The sequence below is a fragment of the Vipera berus genome (genome assembly GCF_964194415.1).
Source record: "Vipera berus genome assembly, chromosome: 5".
Lineage (NCBI taxonomy): Eukaryota > Metazoa > Chordata > Lepidosauria > Squamata > Viperidae > Vipera > Vipera berus.
In genome coordinates this window covers 43,484,881-43,505,279 of record NC_138207.1, presented here as the reverse complement: position 1 = coordinate 43,505,279, position 20,399 = coordinate 43,484,881, and the positions used below count along the sequence as shown (strand labels likewise).

The window sequence follows — 20,399 nt, the reverse complement described above, 5'->3', positions numbered from 1 at the left end:
TGTAGAATATATTGTAATAATCTAAATGGGAGGAAATTAATGTATGAATGACTATGTATAGGGTCTCCCTGTTTTAAAAAGTTGGTACCCAACATAGATTTATGTAAAAGCCCTTTTGGCCAAAGTAGCAATCTGCTTTTTGAGCAGAAGCTGTGAGTCCAAGAGAATGTCCAAGTTGCAGACCTCAGACTTAAGAATGTAAAATCTCCAAATTCCAGATGGCTCAAAACCCACAGCTACATCTTCTGATCAGCAGCCACTTAAAAGAACAAGCCTGCCAAATTTTCTCACCTTCTTCCTATACTATATCAGCTCAGACATTTTGATGTAAACACTTGAACAACCTATAATATATTTTTTAAAAAAATCCACGCTTTGGTGCTGTAATATAGAGAATGTGTGACAGTGGTTAAGAAATGTTGCTTAACCTGACAGAAAATGTACTGTTGCATTATGTGTGCATCCAACAGGGAAGTCTGATCCATCCTGACTTCCTTGCCACATATATTTGCCAGATATTCATGTTTGTCGAAGAACATCTGCTAGTTGCTTATTCACATTACAATTTTATATGAGCATATAAAATGATAAAGTTGCATTAGAATTTTTCCTTATATTTTCTTTTTCAAGTAAAAGGCATGATTAGGATAAACAAAAATTGTAATTCAGCAATACAGATATGCTGATTCCTATTCATGTTCCTTCAAACCAGTTCCTGCTTGAATGCTGTAGTTCAACTGTTATGTATAATCCCTCATTCAGCAGGAAGAGGGATGATAGTAGTTGAGATCCAATACAACTGGAATTCACAAAATTGAAGAAAACTGCTTACAAATTTCCTGGCTATGTAAAAACAGTTTATAATTTTATAACCAAATGGAATCTACTTACCCTACTGTAGCTAAATATAATGGTTTTTACTTTATCTCCAGGGCTCAGTGAACTTCTTTCAAAGATGATAGGGGAACTAAATGATATTGTGTGAAACCCTTATGTATTATTTTTGACAAATTCTGGGGAAATGTTGAAGTGCCAGGTGGCTGGATGTGTGCAAATGTTGATTCTGTGTTCAAATGGGAAATTCCACCAAATTGCAAACCAAGCAGTTTGTTATCAATATCTGGAAAGATTTTAGAACAGGTCATTAAGCAAACCTTGAAAGTAAACTGGTGCTTATGAGAAATTTGTAAGAACAAATCTTCCTTAATTTAATCTCGTTTGTTTATTGGATAAATTCTTTAATAATTGGAAGATATAGGCAGGGAGATATCTTAATTGGTAGCGGTACTTGTGAAGATGATAGTAGATTGCTAACCATATACAGTCCAACATATGTAATTCCATTGCAGAAAAAGCAAATACAATTATTGGCTGATCTACAAAACTATAATTTCCAAATCAAGAAAATCAATTGTGCCACTTTTTCAGACCCGCCTCAAGTATAATGTTGTGATATGGAGCATGCTCAGAGAAGAGCAACAAAGATGATCAGGTAACTAGAGATTAGGTCCTATGAACATAAATGGGAAAAGCTAGATATATTTATCCTTGAGAAAAAAATGATTGAGAGGAGAAAATAATTAGCCTTTTCAAAGTGAACATTAGAAAAATAGAGCAGTTTGACAGTGGAACACCTGTCTGGAGAAGAGGCAGATTCACCATAATTGGATGGACTCACTGCTAAATAACCATTCTGGAATTCTACATCTGTAGTGAGGCAACAAGTTTAAGTAAAAAGACAAGAGCCACATATCAACTCAATTTAACTATTCTATTTCTTAACAAATACATAAGTTATTGCCTCTGCTAATTTTGTCCCCTTTTCCTCTTTCATTCAGTATCTGGACACTCCATTTTGATGTCTTCTGCAGAGGCTTCATCTTTCAGTTGCTGCCGAGCAAACTCCTCAAACATTAGGTCATCTTGGCCACTAAGGAAAAGATAAGGACTCTTTGAAGATCACTCTTTTCTTTTGCCATGTTTAAATGTATAATTTGTCTACTCCAGGAAGTGGGAAATGGATTGTCGAATTGTGGGCACATCCATATTACCATCAGAAGAATGGACTGAGAAGTTCTGCAAAAGGGGGAGGGAGGGAGGGAGGGAGGGAGAGAGGGAGGGAGAGAGAGAGAGAGAGAGAGAGAGAGAGAGAGAGAGAGAGAGAGAGAGAGAGAGAGAGAGAGAGAGAGAGAGAGAGAGAGAGAGAGAGAGAGAGAGATTCTACTTTTGCCTGGATTGACCTGGATGCCCAGAAAGACCAAAACCTTGTTTGTCTATTCAAAGAAACATAACAACTAAAGTTTTTCAAAATAAATTTACCCAAAGTTGTAGGCAATGGTTATCAAGCTATAAGTTCAATTTTATGTGTATGGTTTATGCAGTAGGTCAGGCGTGTTAAACTGCCGGCCCACGGGCTGGATGCATCACATTGAAACTGCGCCCACCCCATTGCCGGCAATGGAGAAAAAGTTCTGATACGTTGCGTGATGTCACGTGACATTGTGGGTTTGACATGCCTGCACTAGGTTCTTTGAGGTGCTCTTTGAAACTGTTGAGTACATAGATGTTTTGACATCCTATTCAGTGAAGCAATAGAGCTACAGATTGTCCTTGGCTTATGGCCACAACTGGGACCACAGGTTCTGTTGCTAAGCAAAGCACTTGTTAAATGATCCACACCCAATTTTATGACCTTTTTTGTTACATTTGTTAAGCAAACTGCAGCCATAGTTGCAATTGTTAAGTGAATCACCTGCTTCCCCCACTGAGTTTGCTTGTCAGTGCTGCCTGAGAAGGTTGCAAATGGCTATCATATGACCCGGGATGTTGCAACTGTGACAAATACATGCTGGTTGTTGAAGGCCACAATTTATCTTATGTCATGTTATATTATGTTATTTGGGAAGTTCCACTAAACTAAAATTTCACTCTGCTGTATCTGAAAAATTTAAGTTCCCACTATTCATCACAGATAATTCAGAAAGCTCTGTTCTTCAGGATATTGAATCAATCTTATTAGCTTCATTCCCAACTTCATGTAAATACTTGAGAGCAGAAAAGGAAGAGAAAACTAATGAAATAATTCTTACCTTTCCTTTTCTGTAATCATAATTATATATTGAAAAAAGAGAGAGAAAGGCTTATATAAGTATGCTTCCACAAATATCTGAAGTTAAGAACAAAAAACTAAAGAATCCAAGTGCCAATGTGGGTGAAAAGGAGGTTACAATACAACAAAAGACAGACACTAGCTATTTACTGTGAGTCCCAGAGATACCTGGTGGTTTCATATTGCGTGACTGATATATTACCATGATGGTCTCACAGTAACAGCCCGAAGTCAACATTACCGGAACATGGAGTTCTTTTTAGTTAGTCATCACTGTTGATTTAAACAGGCTCTCTTTGGAGCAAATCAACTGCCAGGTAAAGATAGGCAGGAGGTAAAAAGCATTGTACATTGTTTTGTGTGTTTTTGACTCAGTAAATTGTCTTTAAAACATCCAGAAACTGACATTTTGCATGGACTTAGTACATTCAACCATCTGTCACAGTCAAAATGTTTCTGTCTTGGAGATGGGGACCATTAACAAGTCTCAGATCACCAGGCAGTTGCTGTCACTCTTTGGCTTAGTTTAGAGATGTCCTAATAATAAGGTTAAAGCAAAAGGAAGTGTGGCTAAAAATGCAAATAGTGTTTGCCTTTTCAGTAATTTCTGTGGAAGATTCTGTGAAAGAGCATGCTTGCTTAAAAAAAAAATCTTGCAGCCGGTTAATTTTATAATAATGTTATTTTTAAGTTCTATAACTTTAATTAGAGTACAACATAAACATTTGCTTGTCCTTTTCTGTTTAATCTAACTATGATCTCTCCTCCAGTTGCCAAAGAAATTGTTCACTTTCAGGCCCATCTAGCTATTTTTTCATTTTTTTTCTTCTCAAAGGGAAAATCTTCTAAATTTCCACAGAACAAGAAGGCTATCACATCACCAAAGTATCACTAGCAATAAGAGGAAAATAAAACAAGGGCAAGAAGAAACCATTTGTATGCTACCGACCTGCTGTACTGGGCTCTTCTCGCATGGGGTGCATCAGTCGGAAGGGCAACTCAATGCTCACATCACTTTGGGAACAGGAAAAAAGAGAGGTGATTCAGGATTCCACAGTTCCAAAGCAAAGTCTGATCATTTCTTAGACACCACTCCTAAATCTTTTCTCTTAATTTTTCACCAGTGTTTGAAAATGTAAACTGGATTACAGTACTATAGATTGGAAGTAAATAAATAAGCAAACTTATATTTTTACCCACTATCACAACTGCCTAAGATTTTAAGTTAGATTTGTTATAATTGTAGCCTAGAATATGTGAAATAGGCCCTTTTTGAATCTATTTTTTATTTTTCTTAAATCAAAGATAACATCCTGAAGCTGAAAAATGAAAAACATTATTATGTAAAACTCCAGGTGTGTGACCCATAAAATTTAGCAATAAGTCTGAATGGCTTGCTTTTAAATATCCTGATATGGAAATATCAGTTTTTAAATATCGTGATATGGAATTCCAAATAGCAAAATCCAGTATCAAAATCAGTGGTGAGTTATAAGCAAAATTTGCTCATCTGTCAGGAAGTGTGCCTCACATTTTGTAGATGCCTTTTAAATGGTATGCCTTGTCAGTTATCTAGTTAACTAGTTAGCTTAAAAAAATAAAAATAGAAATAGCAAACTTAAAAATGAGTACGCACTACACATCAGGGAGGGGGAAGTAAACTCTGACATATTTCAAACAAAAAAACTCCATCAGAGAACAGGTTTTAGAGACTTAGCAGTGGGAGGGAGAGGAAGTTTCATTCTCCAGAAAATATGAAAATTGAATAGATGTTTCAGGAGAGAAGTTTACAAAGAGAAAATCTCAAAGATTTACCTAGAAGTGAAATCTCCCAGCAGGCTAAAATATAAACAACATTAACTGAACAATGAAATTTATAATATTCCATAGCACATATTCTTAAGAGCATCAAGAACTCCACAGTTCAACCCTGAACTACACATTTTCTCTTCTATCGGTACACATTCCTAAACTAATCAGCCATTAAAAGCTGTATATGCAGTCCCCAATGGTGAATTGCTTTTTGGAACAATCCAATATTTCCACCATTCAGGTGTTCTTCAGTTATATTTAGATGCATATTCTGTCCTCTGTTTTGCAAGGCAAGACACATACAAAGTACATTTTCCACTTAATCTCCAAATTTTGTTTTTATGAGTAGGCTATAAAGAAATACTGAATAACCCCAATCATCTAGCTGCTAAATGTTGATGATTCTGTGTCTCTTTGGTCTTACTTCAATACCTGATCTACCATGTATTGGCCACCATATTTGAAATACCTAAACTCACAATTCAATCACACCTGGGTGCCACTCTACAAACTGCAGATTTGTGTAGTACCTCTTTCTAATAAATAATCATGCAAGTATACTAAAGCTATTTGATCTGGCTTTATAATACATTTTGCTTTAAATAATAATATCCAGACAAATTTAGAGCAATGAATGATATACATTGGTACCTTGGTACTCAATTGCTTCAAAACTCATCAAATTTGGTACTCAACACATTTTGATGCAAAAATGTTGTTACAGTACTCATTGTTTGTTTGGTCTTGACATACTATGATAGGAAAAGGGAGACAGCTGTGGAGAATGGACAGGAAGTTGGCCATGCTGGGAAGGTCACTGCAAAAGGAAGAGGGGGACGACCACAGAGGATGGACAGGAAGTCAACCATGTTGGGAAGGTCTCTGATGTAAGAAGAGAGACAGATATGAAGTGGTTCTTGGCTAAAAACAAAGGGTCATGTGATATGTCACATGGTTTGTTTGGCACTCGTTATTTTAAGTACACTCATTATTTTAAGTTCCCAAACCAATTAACGACAAGTACCAAAATACCACTAATTTATTGAACTTGAAAAGGCTGTTTAAAATTGCTCATGCAATCTACTACACATTAACTCCCCCTTTTATCTTCATTTCATAAAGGACAATAACATCCAAAACACTTGTAATTATAGCATACAAACTCTGATTGCTCTTACCCTGAGGCAGTAAGCTTCACCTTGATCTTGTAAGCAACCAGGATCCCTAGAACTGTCCGGTCTATTCCATCTTTTATACTGTTGGGATTTTTTTAAAAAAATATTGTGTCATTGCACATTTGCTAAAAAATACTATACTTCCTTAGTATAGCTGTCTCAATTAGGATAACATATTCTCATATTCCATGTTAATATTTCTACATTTTTAAGAACTCATTCTGGAAAGATCCAGGCTTAGTTCACTTAAGTATATTAGATCCATCTACAGTTGCATTTACTGCATTTACCACTGTGCTGCTTTTGGATTTGAAATAAAAATTTATTTATAATTCATATGTCTATAAAACTACTCACATTGTAAATATTAACAGGAAATTCTGACAGTTAAAATACTAAAATATTTGAAGGATGCAATAAGTGGGTGAAGGGAAAATGGCTGAATACAAAATTAAACAAAAGTGTTTTTCTATACTTCCTCTTCAGTTCCAGTTAGTGTTCCATTTTGGACTTACATAGTAGTAGAAGCCAGGTTAGTGTCTTCATCCTTTAGTTTCCCATCTAATGCTATGCCTTTCTTCACTCGATTGTTTGCCAACAAAGGAAGAACAGTTATTGTCTTTGTAAGCTTGCTGTTTGGTTGGACCTTTTCCCTGAAGAAGAAATAATGCAATTTTAGATCTATTCTGGAAGAATGAATTTTGGCTGTTCTTTCCCAGCCAATCTTGGCCAAGCCAGACATAGCTTCAAAGCTACTGTTGAGGGAGGACAAAGCAGACCTTTTAATTCTGAGGAACAAAATCTTAGTAGATCCAGAAAAAAAAACACATCCAATGCTGTATTCACACATTTTGTAGTTCGTTCTGCTCTGGTTTGGTATAATGAATGGATTCAGCCACTGCTTTGTAGCTAATGTATAACTTAGCATTATATATGTAAGCATATATGTATGAATCAGTGCATTTTGGCTTATTCAGTATAATGGTTAAAACAAACCATGGGAAGAGATAATGTAGTTAGAGCCATCATATCTAGGCTGCAAAAATCCAAATAACCATGAAATGGCAGCAAAGAGTTAGAGCTTTCTGTATTCTTGGCTGCTATCCCTTGTTCATCTGAGGATTTACAGCCCAGTTATAGTAGCCCTAGATATGTGAAGTCAGTTAATATGAGGTTTTTAATCTCTACATTCCAGAGTGAAACAGTTAACAGAGTGCAACAGAAAACAATAATGATAACAACAAACCAAAGGAGCCTAAAGCACAATGCACTTACTCTGACTCTTCAAGAGCCACTGTCTTGGTATAGAAGTCACTGGAGTATAATATCACATTGGCAACTTGTTCCACTGAAGAGGAAATGAAAAAGCAAATTATCAAATAATAGAAAGAAAAATGGGATCTGGGATATTTTTAAGCATTGCCTGAATAAGGATAGTTATTCAGGATCAGAGCGCCCAAGAATTGAGGCCTTTGAACTATGGTGCTGGAGAAGACTCCTGCGAGTCCCTTGGACTGCAAGGTGATCAAACCGGTCAGTCCTAGAGGAGATCAACCCTGACTGCTCTTTAGAAGGCCAGATCCTGAAGTTGAAACTCAAATACTTTGGCCACCTGATGAGAAGGAAGGACTCACTGGAGAAGAGCCTAATGCTGGGAAAGATTGAGGGCAATAGAAGAAGGGGACGACAGAGAATGAGGTGGCTGGATGGAGTCACTGAAGCAGTAGGCGTGAGCCTAAATGGACTCCAGAAAATGGTAGAGGACAGGAAGGCCTGGAGGAACGTTGTCCATGGGGTCGCGATGGGTCAGACACAACTTCGCAACTAACAACAACAATTCAGGATCAATGATATTATGTACCCATTGCTTCTTTTTGTGATTCAAAAACACCTTTCTTACAGAATGTAGGTATGTAGGAAACACATCACAATAGTAATGGGGGACTTTAATTACCCTGACATCAACTAGGAGACAAACTCTGCACCAAGTGGAAGATCAAACAGATTCTTGACAAACCTAGCAGTCAACTTTGTCTCCCAAAAAGTACAGAAGGGAACTAGGAGATTAGCCATATTGGACCTAATTCTCACTAACAGGGATGAAATCATTGAAGGTTTTGAAGCCACAGGAACCTTCTGGGGGAGTGATCATGTAATATTGGAATTCAACATTATGTAAGCACAAGCAATAGAACACAGACAAACCAGAGTCTTGGACTTCAAGAGAGCTAATTTCAATAAACTTAGAGACAGCTTGGGAAGGATTCCATGGATGAGAATCCTCAAGGGGAAAACAACTCAAGAAGCTTGGGAAATTTTGAAAAGTGAGATAATAAAAGCCCAGTCTAGCACAATAGCAACAAAGAAGAAACATAACAAAAGAAACCAGCATGGCTGCATAAAGAACTCTCTGATAAATTGAAAGACAAAAAGGACAAGTATAACAAGTGGAAAGAGGGGCACATAACTAAGGTAGAATATCAGCAAATAGCCTGAGCCTGCAAAGATGAAGTGAGGAAAGCTAAGGCTCAAAATGAACTAAAGCTTGTGACAAAAGTAAAAAAATAACAAAAAAAGCTTCTTTCAACATGTAAAAAACAAGAAAAAAGTTAAGGAAATGATTGGCCCATTAGTGGGAGAAAGTAGAAATAAGGTGACAAGTAACAGGGAGTAAGCAGAACAATTTAACTCGTATTTTGCATCCGTCTGTACACAAAGGGGAAAAACAGCTCAATCTATCAAAAACAGTACCATAAAAAATAGATTAGAAAGACAAGTTAAGATAGGAAAGAAAATGTTAAGTGAGCACCTGTCCAGCCTAGACGAGTTCAAATCACCAGGACCAGATGGATTACACCCCAAGGTTCTCAAGGAACTGGCAGATGTGATCTCAGAACCACTAAACTATATCTTTCAAAGATCCTGGAGCACTGGGGAACTACCAGAAGACTGGAAAAGAGCTGATGTAGTTCCCATCTTCAAAAAAGGGGGAAAATGGATCCAGTAAATTACAGACCTATCAGCCTGACCTCAATACCTGAGAAGATTCTGGAAAAGATAATCAAACAATGAATCAGCGAACACCTAGAGGCATAGATGGGATAGATGGGAAACTCATCACATCTGCAGATGACATCAAGCTGGCAGGAATAGCCAACATTCCAAAAGACAGGCTTAAGATACAGAAGGATCTTGACAGACTTGAACATTGGATGCTATTTAACAAAATGAAATTCAATGGTGAAAAATTTAGGTCCTACATTTAGGCAAGAAAAACCAAATCCATAGGTATAGTATAGGAGGTACCTTGCTCAATAGTAGTAACTGTGAGAGCGATCTTGGAGTCCTAGTGGACAATCACTTAAATATGAGCCAGCAGTGTGCTGCAGCTGCTAAAAAAGCCAACACAGTGCTAGACTGCATTAATAAAGGGATAGAATCAAGATCACATGAAGTGTTAATACCACTTTACAATGGCTTGGTAAGGTCACACTTGGAATACTGCATCCAGTTTTGGTCACCACGATGTAAAAAAGATGTTGAGACTCTAGAAAGAGTACAGAGAAGATCAACAAAGATGATCAGGGGATTGGAGGGGACTGGAGGCTAAAACATACAAGGAACCGTTGTTAGAATTGGGTATGTCTAGTTTAATGAAGAGGAGGACAAGGGGTGACATGATAGCAGTGTTCCAATATCTCAGGGGTTGCCACAAAGAAGAGGGAGTCAAGCTATTCTCTAAAGCATCTGAAGGCAGGACTAGAAGCAATGGATGGAAACTAACCAAAGAGAGAAGCAACCTAGAACTAAGGAGAAACTTCCTGACAGTTAGAACAATTAATCAGTGGAACAACCTGCCTCCAGAAGCTGTGAATGTTCCAACACTGGAAGTCTTTAAGAAGAGATTGGACAGCCATTTGTCTGAAATGGTATAGGGTTTCCTGCCTGAGCAGGGATTGGACTAGATGACCTCCAAGGTCCTTCCATTGTTATTATTATCATTATCATCATCATCATCCTCATCCTCATCATCATCATCATCCTCATCCTCATCATCATTATTATTATTATTATTATTATTATTATTATTATTATTATTATTATTATCATCATCATCATCATCATCATCATCATCATCATTTTGCTTTGCAGAATGGGCATAACATCTAGCATTTAGATGACACTGGCTGATCTTTAAAAAAAATCAGGATAAGAAATCACCAGGAAAACCCAGGTCATCTTCACCAGGATGGAGGCAGAGAGAAACTATTTTCATATTATTACTAAATACTCTACAGAGTTGGGCTCAACTCAGGGGAATTTTTTATCTTTTTAAATACAATGGAAATATCAGAATAGGAAACCAAAGTTATAAATGCTAACACTTTTATAATACACTAACAGAATCCTCGAGAGAATGAGGGAGGATCAAGTCTGAGATGCTTTCTCAAATTATATTTCTGCTGCAGACTTTGGTTGCAACTCTTCCTCCTGTTTCTCAGGATAACTCTTACTGTCCATTATAGAAATTATTTATATGGATAACATGTGGTTATTATAACTCTTTCAATCACGGTGCTTTATGAAGCCAATAATAAAGATGGGTACAGAATGTTAATTGCAATCTAACAGACCAGGAAAAAAAACAAGAGGGCCTACATCTAACATGTTTGTCAAAATGAGTATTATACCTGACACGCTGATCTTCTTAACTGTTTTTTCTGTATCATTGATCACTGTCACTGTAACAGGGATTGGTTCACCATGATAAAACACCTGGAAGAATTGGATTAGTTTAGCAAAAAAGTTCATTGCACAGTGTTGTCTACATCCAGTTTTGTGAAGTAGCATAGTCAGAAACAAAATGATTGTGTCTTGCCTATATCTCTTGAATTTACTAATTTATCATATTAGTAAGTCAAGAACACTTCACCTCTTTGCTGAGGCAAGCTTTCAAGTGCAATGGCTTCTTGGACAGGAAAAACTGCCAGGTGGTCTCTGCGTGAGGCTGGGGTCCTGCTACTTCTGGAGCATACTGGACTTTGCGTATAAGCAGGCGTACAGAATATCTAAGGTTAGAAATTGGGTTTAATTCAAAACATGGGTAATTAAACTCTAGACCATTGTTAGTAATTATGGAAGCCACAAAACCCCAAAAGATAAAGAAGACGGCATCTGAGTACCAGCACTGATTGACAGCTATTGTTGTAGGATCCCTAGTTATAGGACAGCACACTCTGAGTTGTGTGTGAAGTAACAGCAATGTTGCTGATCTTTCTGTTCAGCAGGAAATGGGGCATATTGACTTCCTTTTTGCTCATACATTTTGAAGGCTGTATCTTATACTGTACAATAAAGAAGTTAAGATGGAAAATGTATAGAAAAGAGTAAATTAAATAATAAGGGGGCTAGAACAAGGCATTTTAACCAGTATGTTTCCTTTTTTAGAAATGACATGTTTCATCTTTTTTTATATTCATCTCCTGATTCTGATAGTTGAATATAAAATAAGATTTATCTTTTCTATGTTTCTCAACTTTTCCAGTTTCAGTCAAAAAATTTTTCAAAGAAACAAGATATTACCTCTTGAGAATCTTTTCTTCTGGATCCTCTGTAGAGAAAGCTTTGACCTCAAAGTCCACTCCGCAGGACTATAAGGAAAAGGAGGGAAAGCAGTTGAAATTCTTGTTGCTGAATGTATTAAAGAACATTGTATGAAAGAATGTATGAAAGAACTCACCTTTTGAAATTCAAAATCTGCCCATCCAAAATTTCAACATAAAACTCATTCTTAATGTTTTCTTGTATATATGTATGTATATATGTATGTATCTATGTATGCATGTTATTTTTCTAATTCTATTTTTTGTTTTAAAAAACCCAAAAAACTTTTGATGGCAGTCCACTACTTTCCATGCAAACCTTATCAGTCTGTGATACAGTTGGGAAAAACTATTTGAGGATTATTTTCTTATTTTATTCCACTATCATTGTTCAGAAGAACAAGGAAAGGCATAGTTCTCTCATACATACAAACATATTTGCTCACTCACAGCAATATTATTTATTTCTATGGTTTTGAACTATTTTAATAAATACTGGTGTTCGTTTGAGCCCAAACCAAACCTATGCCTTCCCCTTTGAAAAGATTTGAAAACTTTTCAGTCAGAAATAAGATAATTGAAGCTTTGTATGATGGCTTAAATATTAGATATTTTCCTTTAGGTCTGAAAACACAGCAGAATTTTTAAGGAAGGCTGATCTTTCAGATATTTTTTTGTAGAGGTTTGTATTGCGTAATAATTCTTGGAGATTTACAGAGGGCTGAGATAAGAGTTAGACATTGTCACTCCCATTTTTCCCTAGTAATTATCTGGATCTTTTTCTTAACATCAAAAACCCTTTAAGGATGAAAAGATGAAACTAATGCAATGTCTTTTGAATAGCAGCACAAAGAGCTGTGTATTTAAAAGCACCTCTTGCTCTTTGTATTTTATTCCATATGACCACATCTTACTTACCGGTAGTTTGTTAATACAAAATAATGCAATGCGTGCCCTCTGTTCTCACCTTTTCAACTTCATGGGGAGCTGGCTGCAGACACACTGAGCAAGGCAGATAGTCTGGAAACTGTAAGGGAACAAAAAATAAAGCACGTAAAGCATTCTGATTGCAATGGCTTTCACTGCCACAGCAGTGCTAGATAAGATGGAGCAGGAGGAGGAGGAGGAGGAGGAGGACAACTCCCCTTCATATAACTTTCCAAAAATGGGATTTATCATCAGCCAGACATCACTGTGGTGATAGATCACTAATGAAGACAAGTTTTACTTTGCTTGAATGAGACCTGGGTGACACTATAAATCAAGAAACACCCTTCAATGTTCTGTTTTTTGAAAAGCTGCTTAAAAATCTAGGTGCTCTTAAACTCAGGTGTTATTCTTAAATATTTGGAAACTACTAATCTCAGTCACAGAGCAATTCTAAGTGGTGTTCAATTGAAACATAAAATTATACTTTTATTTGCAATAGCTCAGTATTATTAGACATATAATGGATAGCCTTCCCCAATACTTGCTGGGATATAATAGGAAGAATGGTTCAACTCATTTGGAAGGCATCAGGCCAGGGAAGGCTGCTATGGGAAGAAATTACTTTTTAAATTAGGGATGAATAGATATCTCTGAACCTAGGTTGCATATCTGCCAGCATCAGTCCTGTGCGCTCCCACAGGGAGGGCCTCCTTAGGGTGCCGCCGGTCAGTGAGTGCCGGCGGGTTATCCCTAGGGGGAGGGTGTTCTCTGTGGGCGCACCTGCCCTGTGGAACGACCTGCCTGTGGAACTCCGGACCGCCCCCGACCTTCGTTCGTTTCAACGGGACCTAAAAACCTGGTTGTTTGATTTAGCTGGCCTGGACTGAGGGGTTTTAAAATTAAATTTTAAATTTGAGCTGTTATTTAATTCTATTTTAATTTTAACTGTATTTTAACTTTTGTACTGTTTTAACTGTTTTTAACTTTGCCCTGTAAATCGCCCTGAGTCCTTCGGGAATAGGGCGGTATAGAAATCTAATAAATAAATAATAAATAAATAAATATACACAGAAATCCTCTAAGCACCCATATAATAATTGCAAATTGGGAAATGAACCAAAAATGAATAATGATACAGAGTACTCACAGTTAACACAAAGGGGTATGCATTTTTCCCCAGTTTATTTATCAGGCTTTCCTGCAAAGTAGTGAGGGGTCCTGGTTTGTCTAGTGATGGATAAATCTGTACTCTGTGAAAGTAAAGATCCTTTCTAAAAGTCAGACCTATTATGTCAATATCTTCTTGCCCATATCGAAAGGCACATGTGAGTGTCACATATACTAGAAAAAGCATACAGAAAGTATTATGAATACCGAATGTTGAAATCATCTATAAACAACATTAGTTGTGTAGAAAAGTCTCTACTCATCAGTTTAAAATAACAATTTCCAAGCTAAGTCCTTTCAGTAAGAAAAACTAGACTGTGTTTGCCCATATCAACAAAAGCTGGTTAGAAAAAGTCAGTTTCATTTTCTGGCTGCAGTTTCTGGTTGCTTTTTCTTAAGCCAAACCTCAGGATGAGGAAAAGGCAAGGGAGAAGAAAGGATATAATTTGTAATTAGCAGCTCAGTGATAGAGCTTATACTTTGCTAGATAATATCTCCAGAAAAGCTTTGAAAGGCCCTTGTTTGCAACCACAGAGGGTAGCTGCTATTTTATGCCAAATAAAAGATGAATTGACCAGTTGGTCTTATCAACAAGAAAACAACATAATTGTATATAAGTGTGTCCATTGTGAAAACTGTCTGTGTTTTCCACAAAATAAGACCTATCCCTAAAATACGCCCTAGCTATGTGTGCCTAATCTAAACCCTACCCAAAACACAAGTCCTAGTTAAGAATCTGCCCACTCTGTCCCATCATCTGGTTGTATGAGGTGGGGCGAGGCGCAAGTGTAAAAATCAAATTAGGTTGGGGGTGGAGGGTGGAGCTGCCCCACGCACCCCGCTTACCTCAGGGTCCCTGTAGCTCCCCAAGTCCCGACACCTGTCTTGCCTCACAATGGTGGCACCACCAGTAGCAGCCCCATCCAGTAGGAGGCTGCGTGGCTGCTGGCCCCCTACGTGTGGTTGCTGGTGGTCAGTCGTGGCAGGAGGCCATGTGACACATTGCACCGGTGCTGCTGCTCATGGCAGGAGGCCCCATGGCATGTTGCGTTGGTGCCACTGCTCATGGCAGGAGACCATGTGACACATTACGCAAGTGCTACTGCTTGCAGCAGGATACCACGTACACGTCATGCCGGTACACTGGTCGGGCATTCCACAGCACAATGTACCACATCGTGTCCTGCTATGAGTGGCGGCACTGATGCACTATGCACATGGCCTCCTGCCACAAGTGGCCTCAGAAGACATCGGGCAGCGGCACAACAGGTGTCAGGGCGTGGGGTAAGACATCCTTCCAAAATAAGACCTAGTGCCAGTTTTGGAGCTAAAAAAAATATAAGACCAGGTGTTATTTTCGGGGAAACATAGGTAGTTAGAAGCTGGAATGAGTTGCAGGCCATCTACCTCAGTGTGACAGTGAGTGGCAGAAAGGGTTTAGTGGCTGTATTTGATTTAATTAGGATCTATCTAGCTAGCATCTATCACTATTGTCATTTAAATCACTTTATTAAATATTGACCTATTTTATACCATGTTTCCCTGAAAGTAAGACCTACCCCCAAAATAAGCCATAGCTTGGGCCTAATATAAGCCCTACCCCAAAAATAAGCCCTAGATTTGGGATGAGGCACACACCTATAAATCAAGCTAGGGGGATGGGGGGGTGGAGCTGCCCCAAATGCCCAGCACCCGTTACCATTGCAACCAGGCCTCACATGAATCGACACCTGCCTCGCTGGCCCACTTCTTCTGTGGCATCCCTGGCCTGCATTTTGCCATCAGAGGCCTTTAGGAAATGCCTCTGCAGCTGAGAATAGCACTCTGGATTCCACCCGGCCTGCATTTTGCCATCAGAGGCCTTCTGCAAAGGCCTCTGCAGATGATAACCAAGCTACAGATTCAATCCGATAACCAAGCTACAGATTCAATCTGTAGCTCGGTTCTTAGTTGCAGAGGCCTTTCCAGAAGGTGAAATGCAGGCCAGGGGTGCTGCGCACATCGGTTGGTGAGCTATTACCCCCCGTAGATAGGGCTCGCAACTTGGGAGTCCTCCTAGATTCACAGCTTTCTTTAGAAGATCATATAGTAGCTGTGACTAGGGGGGCCTTCGCCCAGGTTCGCCTGGTGCGCCAGTTGAGGCCCTATCTAGACCGGGATGCCTTGTGTACGGTCACTAATGCGCTCGTGACCTCTTGTTTAGACTACTGCAACGCTCTCTACATGGGGCTGCCCTTGAGGACCACTTGGAGGCTCCAACTGGTGCAGAATGCAGCCGCGAGAGTTGTGTTGGGAGTCTCCCGATACTCCCATGTTACACCTTTGCTCTGTGAGCTGCATTGGCTGCCAGTTGTCTTCCGGGTGAGATTCAAGGTGCTGGTAATGACCTTTAAAGCCCTACATGGCATGGGTCCGGAGTACCTTAGGGAGCACCTGCTGCCGGCATCAACTTCCCTCCTCCCAGTGCGCTCCCACAGAGAGGGCCTCCTCAGGGTGCCACCAGTCAGAGAATGCCATCTGGTGGCCCCCAGGGGGAGGTCCTTCTCTGTGGGTGCGCCGGATTTGTGGAACCATTTACCGGTTGAGCTCCGGATGGCGCCCGACCTTCGCTCCTTCCGACGGGATCTAAAGACCTACTTGTTTGAACAAGCTGGCCTGGCCTGATGGGTTTGGATTTTATTATTGTTTTAATGTTTTAAATGTATTTTAACTTATTGTTCTGTAGTATTGGGCACTTGTTTAATCCATTCTTAATTTTTGTATTCTGTATTTTACTATTTATTGCCCTGTTCACCGCCCTGGGTCCTTCGGGAGAAGGGCGGTATACAAATAAAATTAATAATAATAATAATAATAATAATAATAATAATAATAATAATAATAATTCAGAGCTCCATTCTCAGCTGCATTTCCTTTGACCGCAGAAGAAGTGGGCTGGCTGGGCTTGGTGTCGCCGCTGTGAGGTGAGACCGTGGAAAAGACAGCCCCGAAAATAAGACCTCTTTTGGAGGCCAAAAAAAAAAAAAAAGACCTGGTCTTATTTCGGGGAAACACGGTATATTAAGTTAAATCATGATAAATGAATAAAAAATTGCTGTATCAGCCATAGTTGTCTGGTTCGCTGATAATGCTGACAATAAATGTTATAAACTACAATATTGGAACAAAATGGATAACTCTGGCAGTCTTATTATCATTATCAGTAATATGAAACTTCCAGATTTGTGGGTAAATTCCGGATGAACATTAGATGACAGCATAGAGTTTACAAACATGTTCTAACTCTTCACTGCCAACTAGGGGCGGTCTGATGTTTGGTAAGAGGAAATCTAATTTATTTACTGTCTAACAAATGATTGATTAAAATAACATTTGAGGCTAGAATGGTCATACATATTTGTCATAGCATATTTCTTATGCACCTTCAGAAATACAAGTCATCATCAGCTTCGGCTGACAGTCAATTGACACAAATCCAAAGTCATTCTAATTTTAAATCATATTAATAATACTTTAAGCACTTTAAGAAGTGATTAAGTGTTCTGACCTTTTTTCTCCTTCACAATATCAGGATCCACCAATACAACACCATCTACATTGAAGAAGAGATAATAATAAACCACTCAAATTACTAAAAAGATCGAAGTAGAAACTTGCAACTTGGACTCACCCACAGGTTCCACATATTCCACATGATCAATGAAATCTCGCTTTCCTAAGTAGATTGTAACCTAAAGGATGGAATGATTGAACAAAACCACAGTTTAATAAATCAGTTTAAGGATGCTATACCATTGCTGTTGGTATAAAAGAAAAAGTAAAAATGGTCTTTCTTTATTTGATACATTTATAGTGGGAGTTTGCTCTACAAACTCAGTATGGCTAATTGTGTGAATCAAAATAGTAACTTAACCAGTTGAAGAAGACTCCTTAATAAGTTGCCAGTTGATTTGAATAAAATTTTGGTTATCCAGATGTGAAACTGGAAGGGAAGGGAACTCTTATATTTAAAACAGCTATACATAAAAACATTTTGATAGTTGAGTTTGTCTAGCTCAGAATGGTTATATCTTGTAAATCATTTGTTTTACTTTTGCATCAGAAGTATTTTCCTTTAAAGTACAAAGAACGCACAATGGAGTTTGATTATGCATTTGACAAGACAAAAGAAGTAGCTTGAGTGGATTGACTGGAACACATTTTTATTTTTTTTTATTTTTTTATTTTAATTCCATTTATATCCCGCCCTTCTCCGAAGACTCAGGGTGGCTTACAAGCTTAGCAGTAGCCTTCATTCTATGTATATGCCTGCTTATTAGGGCTTTCACACACACCCCAAGCGGCATTATTACAAAGTCAGCTTAATTGCCCCCAACAATCTGGGTCCTCATTTTACCTACCTCGGAATCAACCTTGAGCCTGGTGGGACTCGAACCTGCACTAATTGCAGGCAGCTGGTGTTACTTAAGGAGGCATTAGCCCACTGCTCCACCAAGGCTCATTTTACTTTTTACTTGGGGCCAAGCTGCATGGGAGATTAAATTAATATTTATTATATTAAGGTATCAATACATTTCAGAATTGCTGTTGATAGTCACTGCAACTACAACATTATGGGAAAGTTTAATATTTCTCTTCCTGGACAAAACTGAGATGAGGATAGATAGCCTATGCCTGTATTCCTACTAACAAGCTTTAATTGACTCCAATTGTTATGATAATAGCTCCCTTCTACATCTACTCAGTGTTTTCAAACTTTATAATTTTAAGATGTGTAAATTTCAGTTCTAGGAATTTGCCAGCCAGCATGCTACTTACTTTCTACTGCAATTTAAAAGAGTGTTTCTCAGCTTCAGCAATTTTAAGGTGTGGATTTCAATTTCCACAATTTTCCCATACTGGGTGGGGGCGGTGGGAAAGTCTGGGAGTTCAAATCTATACAATCTATACAGTTCTGAGGCTGAGAAACACTGCTGTAAAATATTATTTGCTGTTATACGATTTCGTGTTGTCCTGTCAGTTTGGACTGCTGCATTTTATTTCATTACCTGACTGAAGAAGTTCACTGATTACTTTGCAAAAGAAAGATTGTCTCCTCACATCATTTCAAAAATATTTCTTCAAGAATTTTTTTTTCTGTTATAATGTTATATTAATGGTGTGGTGTTAAAATGCTGGGCTGTATTTAAGATGCTGATTATTCCATTTAAATCTTAATTATTCTTCATTATTATTTTTCTTTCTCTGACCTTATTTTTCCTTGGACTTTAAAAAATTAAATCATGGCACACCATTTTATTTTTTTCTTCAGTCACTTGGGGTACAGGAGTTACTTTTTTTAAAAAAAATATATGCCAGGAAAAATAGGGAGGTAAGGGAAATGAATGTAGCTCAGAGAACACTGCAGGAAAATTATTTAGTGGGAGGACACAGTAGCTATAGTGCACACTGAATCCTTTTCAGGATATTGACAAACAGTCTGGACAGGTTTTTTAAAAAAACTGGTTTGGACTTAAACTGCCTGAGCAGCTTAATAATGCAATGCAGATACAGTATGTCCTTATTATCACTACAGTTTGATCTTTAAAGAGGCAAGTAGATATCAAGACCTTTTCTGGTTTCAGTCTCACATTCTTACAGCTACATCATAATTTAATGCTTAATACTTACAGCTTTATCATGTGATATCTTCCTGTAGATAACATGCTTTTTAGTGGGTCTGACATGCTTCAAGATGTCAGAAACTGAATGATGCCTTGAAGCATCAGTGCAGTTCATCTTTCAACTTATGTCACCTGGTAAGGATCAAATGGTCCTACATCAAAAAAAATTTAGACCAGCACCAGTTAATGAATCGTCAAACTGTAAGATCTACAAACAATGAATTTGAATTTAAATATTTTAAATAATATTGTCTGAGGCATCATACAATAACCTACTAATCCCAGATTTAGGAAGTTGCCCATTGTATTACCTCTCTAAAGCAGGGGTCCCCAACCCCTGATCCGTGGACTGGCACCAGTCCACGGCATGCCAGAAACTCGGCTGCATAAACAAGCAAAGCTCCATCTGCACATGTGCGGGATGCAGGCAGCATGAGAAACCACACACACCCTCCAGTCCACGGAAAAGCCTCTCCCCACGGAACCGGTCCCTGGAGCCCAAAAGGTTGGGGACCGCTGCTCTAAAGGTCTGGACTTTAACTATTTTCTTTCAGAATTGTTCATTTCCGTGGATCTTGTCAGTCAAGGAATTCCAGCTGGAACTCTGATGAGACCCCTACCCTTCAGAACATCTCACCCCCTAGGGTGATATTGGCTCCCACCCTCTTGACTTTCTGCAAGAGCCTGAAGACCTGGCTCTGCCAGGTGGTTTGGGGCCCCAGTGGGGGAATATCATAGTGGAGGTAGTTGATCAATAGCAATTCCCACCTCCTTTCCACCGCCCCATATGTTTCATTCCCTCCTTCTCCATCTTTAGTAATAACTGTTGTTATGTATTGGGCTTGTGGTGTTACACCACGTGCGTTGCTGAAGGAGCTAAGGGCTCTCCAGCAACCCAGACAGGCCGTCTCCGGTCCTGCAATTGGTCAGCCCCAGGTGG

At 38.5% G+C, this 20,399-nt stretch overlaps 1 protein-coding gene across 1 annotated transcript; it reads right to left on the bottom strand.

Annotated features, from left to right (window-relative positions):
* Positions 1 to 754: 754 nt before the first annotated feature.
* Positions 755 to 19,594, bottom strand: SAG (S-antigen visual arrestin; the record flags this gene model as incomplete). The annotated part of the gene is given in 15 exon segments (XM_081328554.1): positions 755 to 843; position 1,913; positions 1,917 to 1,930; positions 4,059 to 4,123; positions 6,100 to 6,177; positions 6,612 to 6,749; positions 7,372 to 7,444; positions 10,788 to 10,872; positions 11,030 to 11,165; positions 11,680 to 11,747; positions 12,667 to 12,726; positions 13,777 to 13,970; positions 17,344 to 17,388; positions 17,467 to 17,527; positions 19,467 to 19,594. Coding segments are annotated over 15 exon segments (1,215 nt in total). The 5' UTR covers positions 19,575 to 19,594.
* Positions 19,595 to 20,399: the final 805 nt, after the last annotated feature.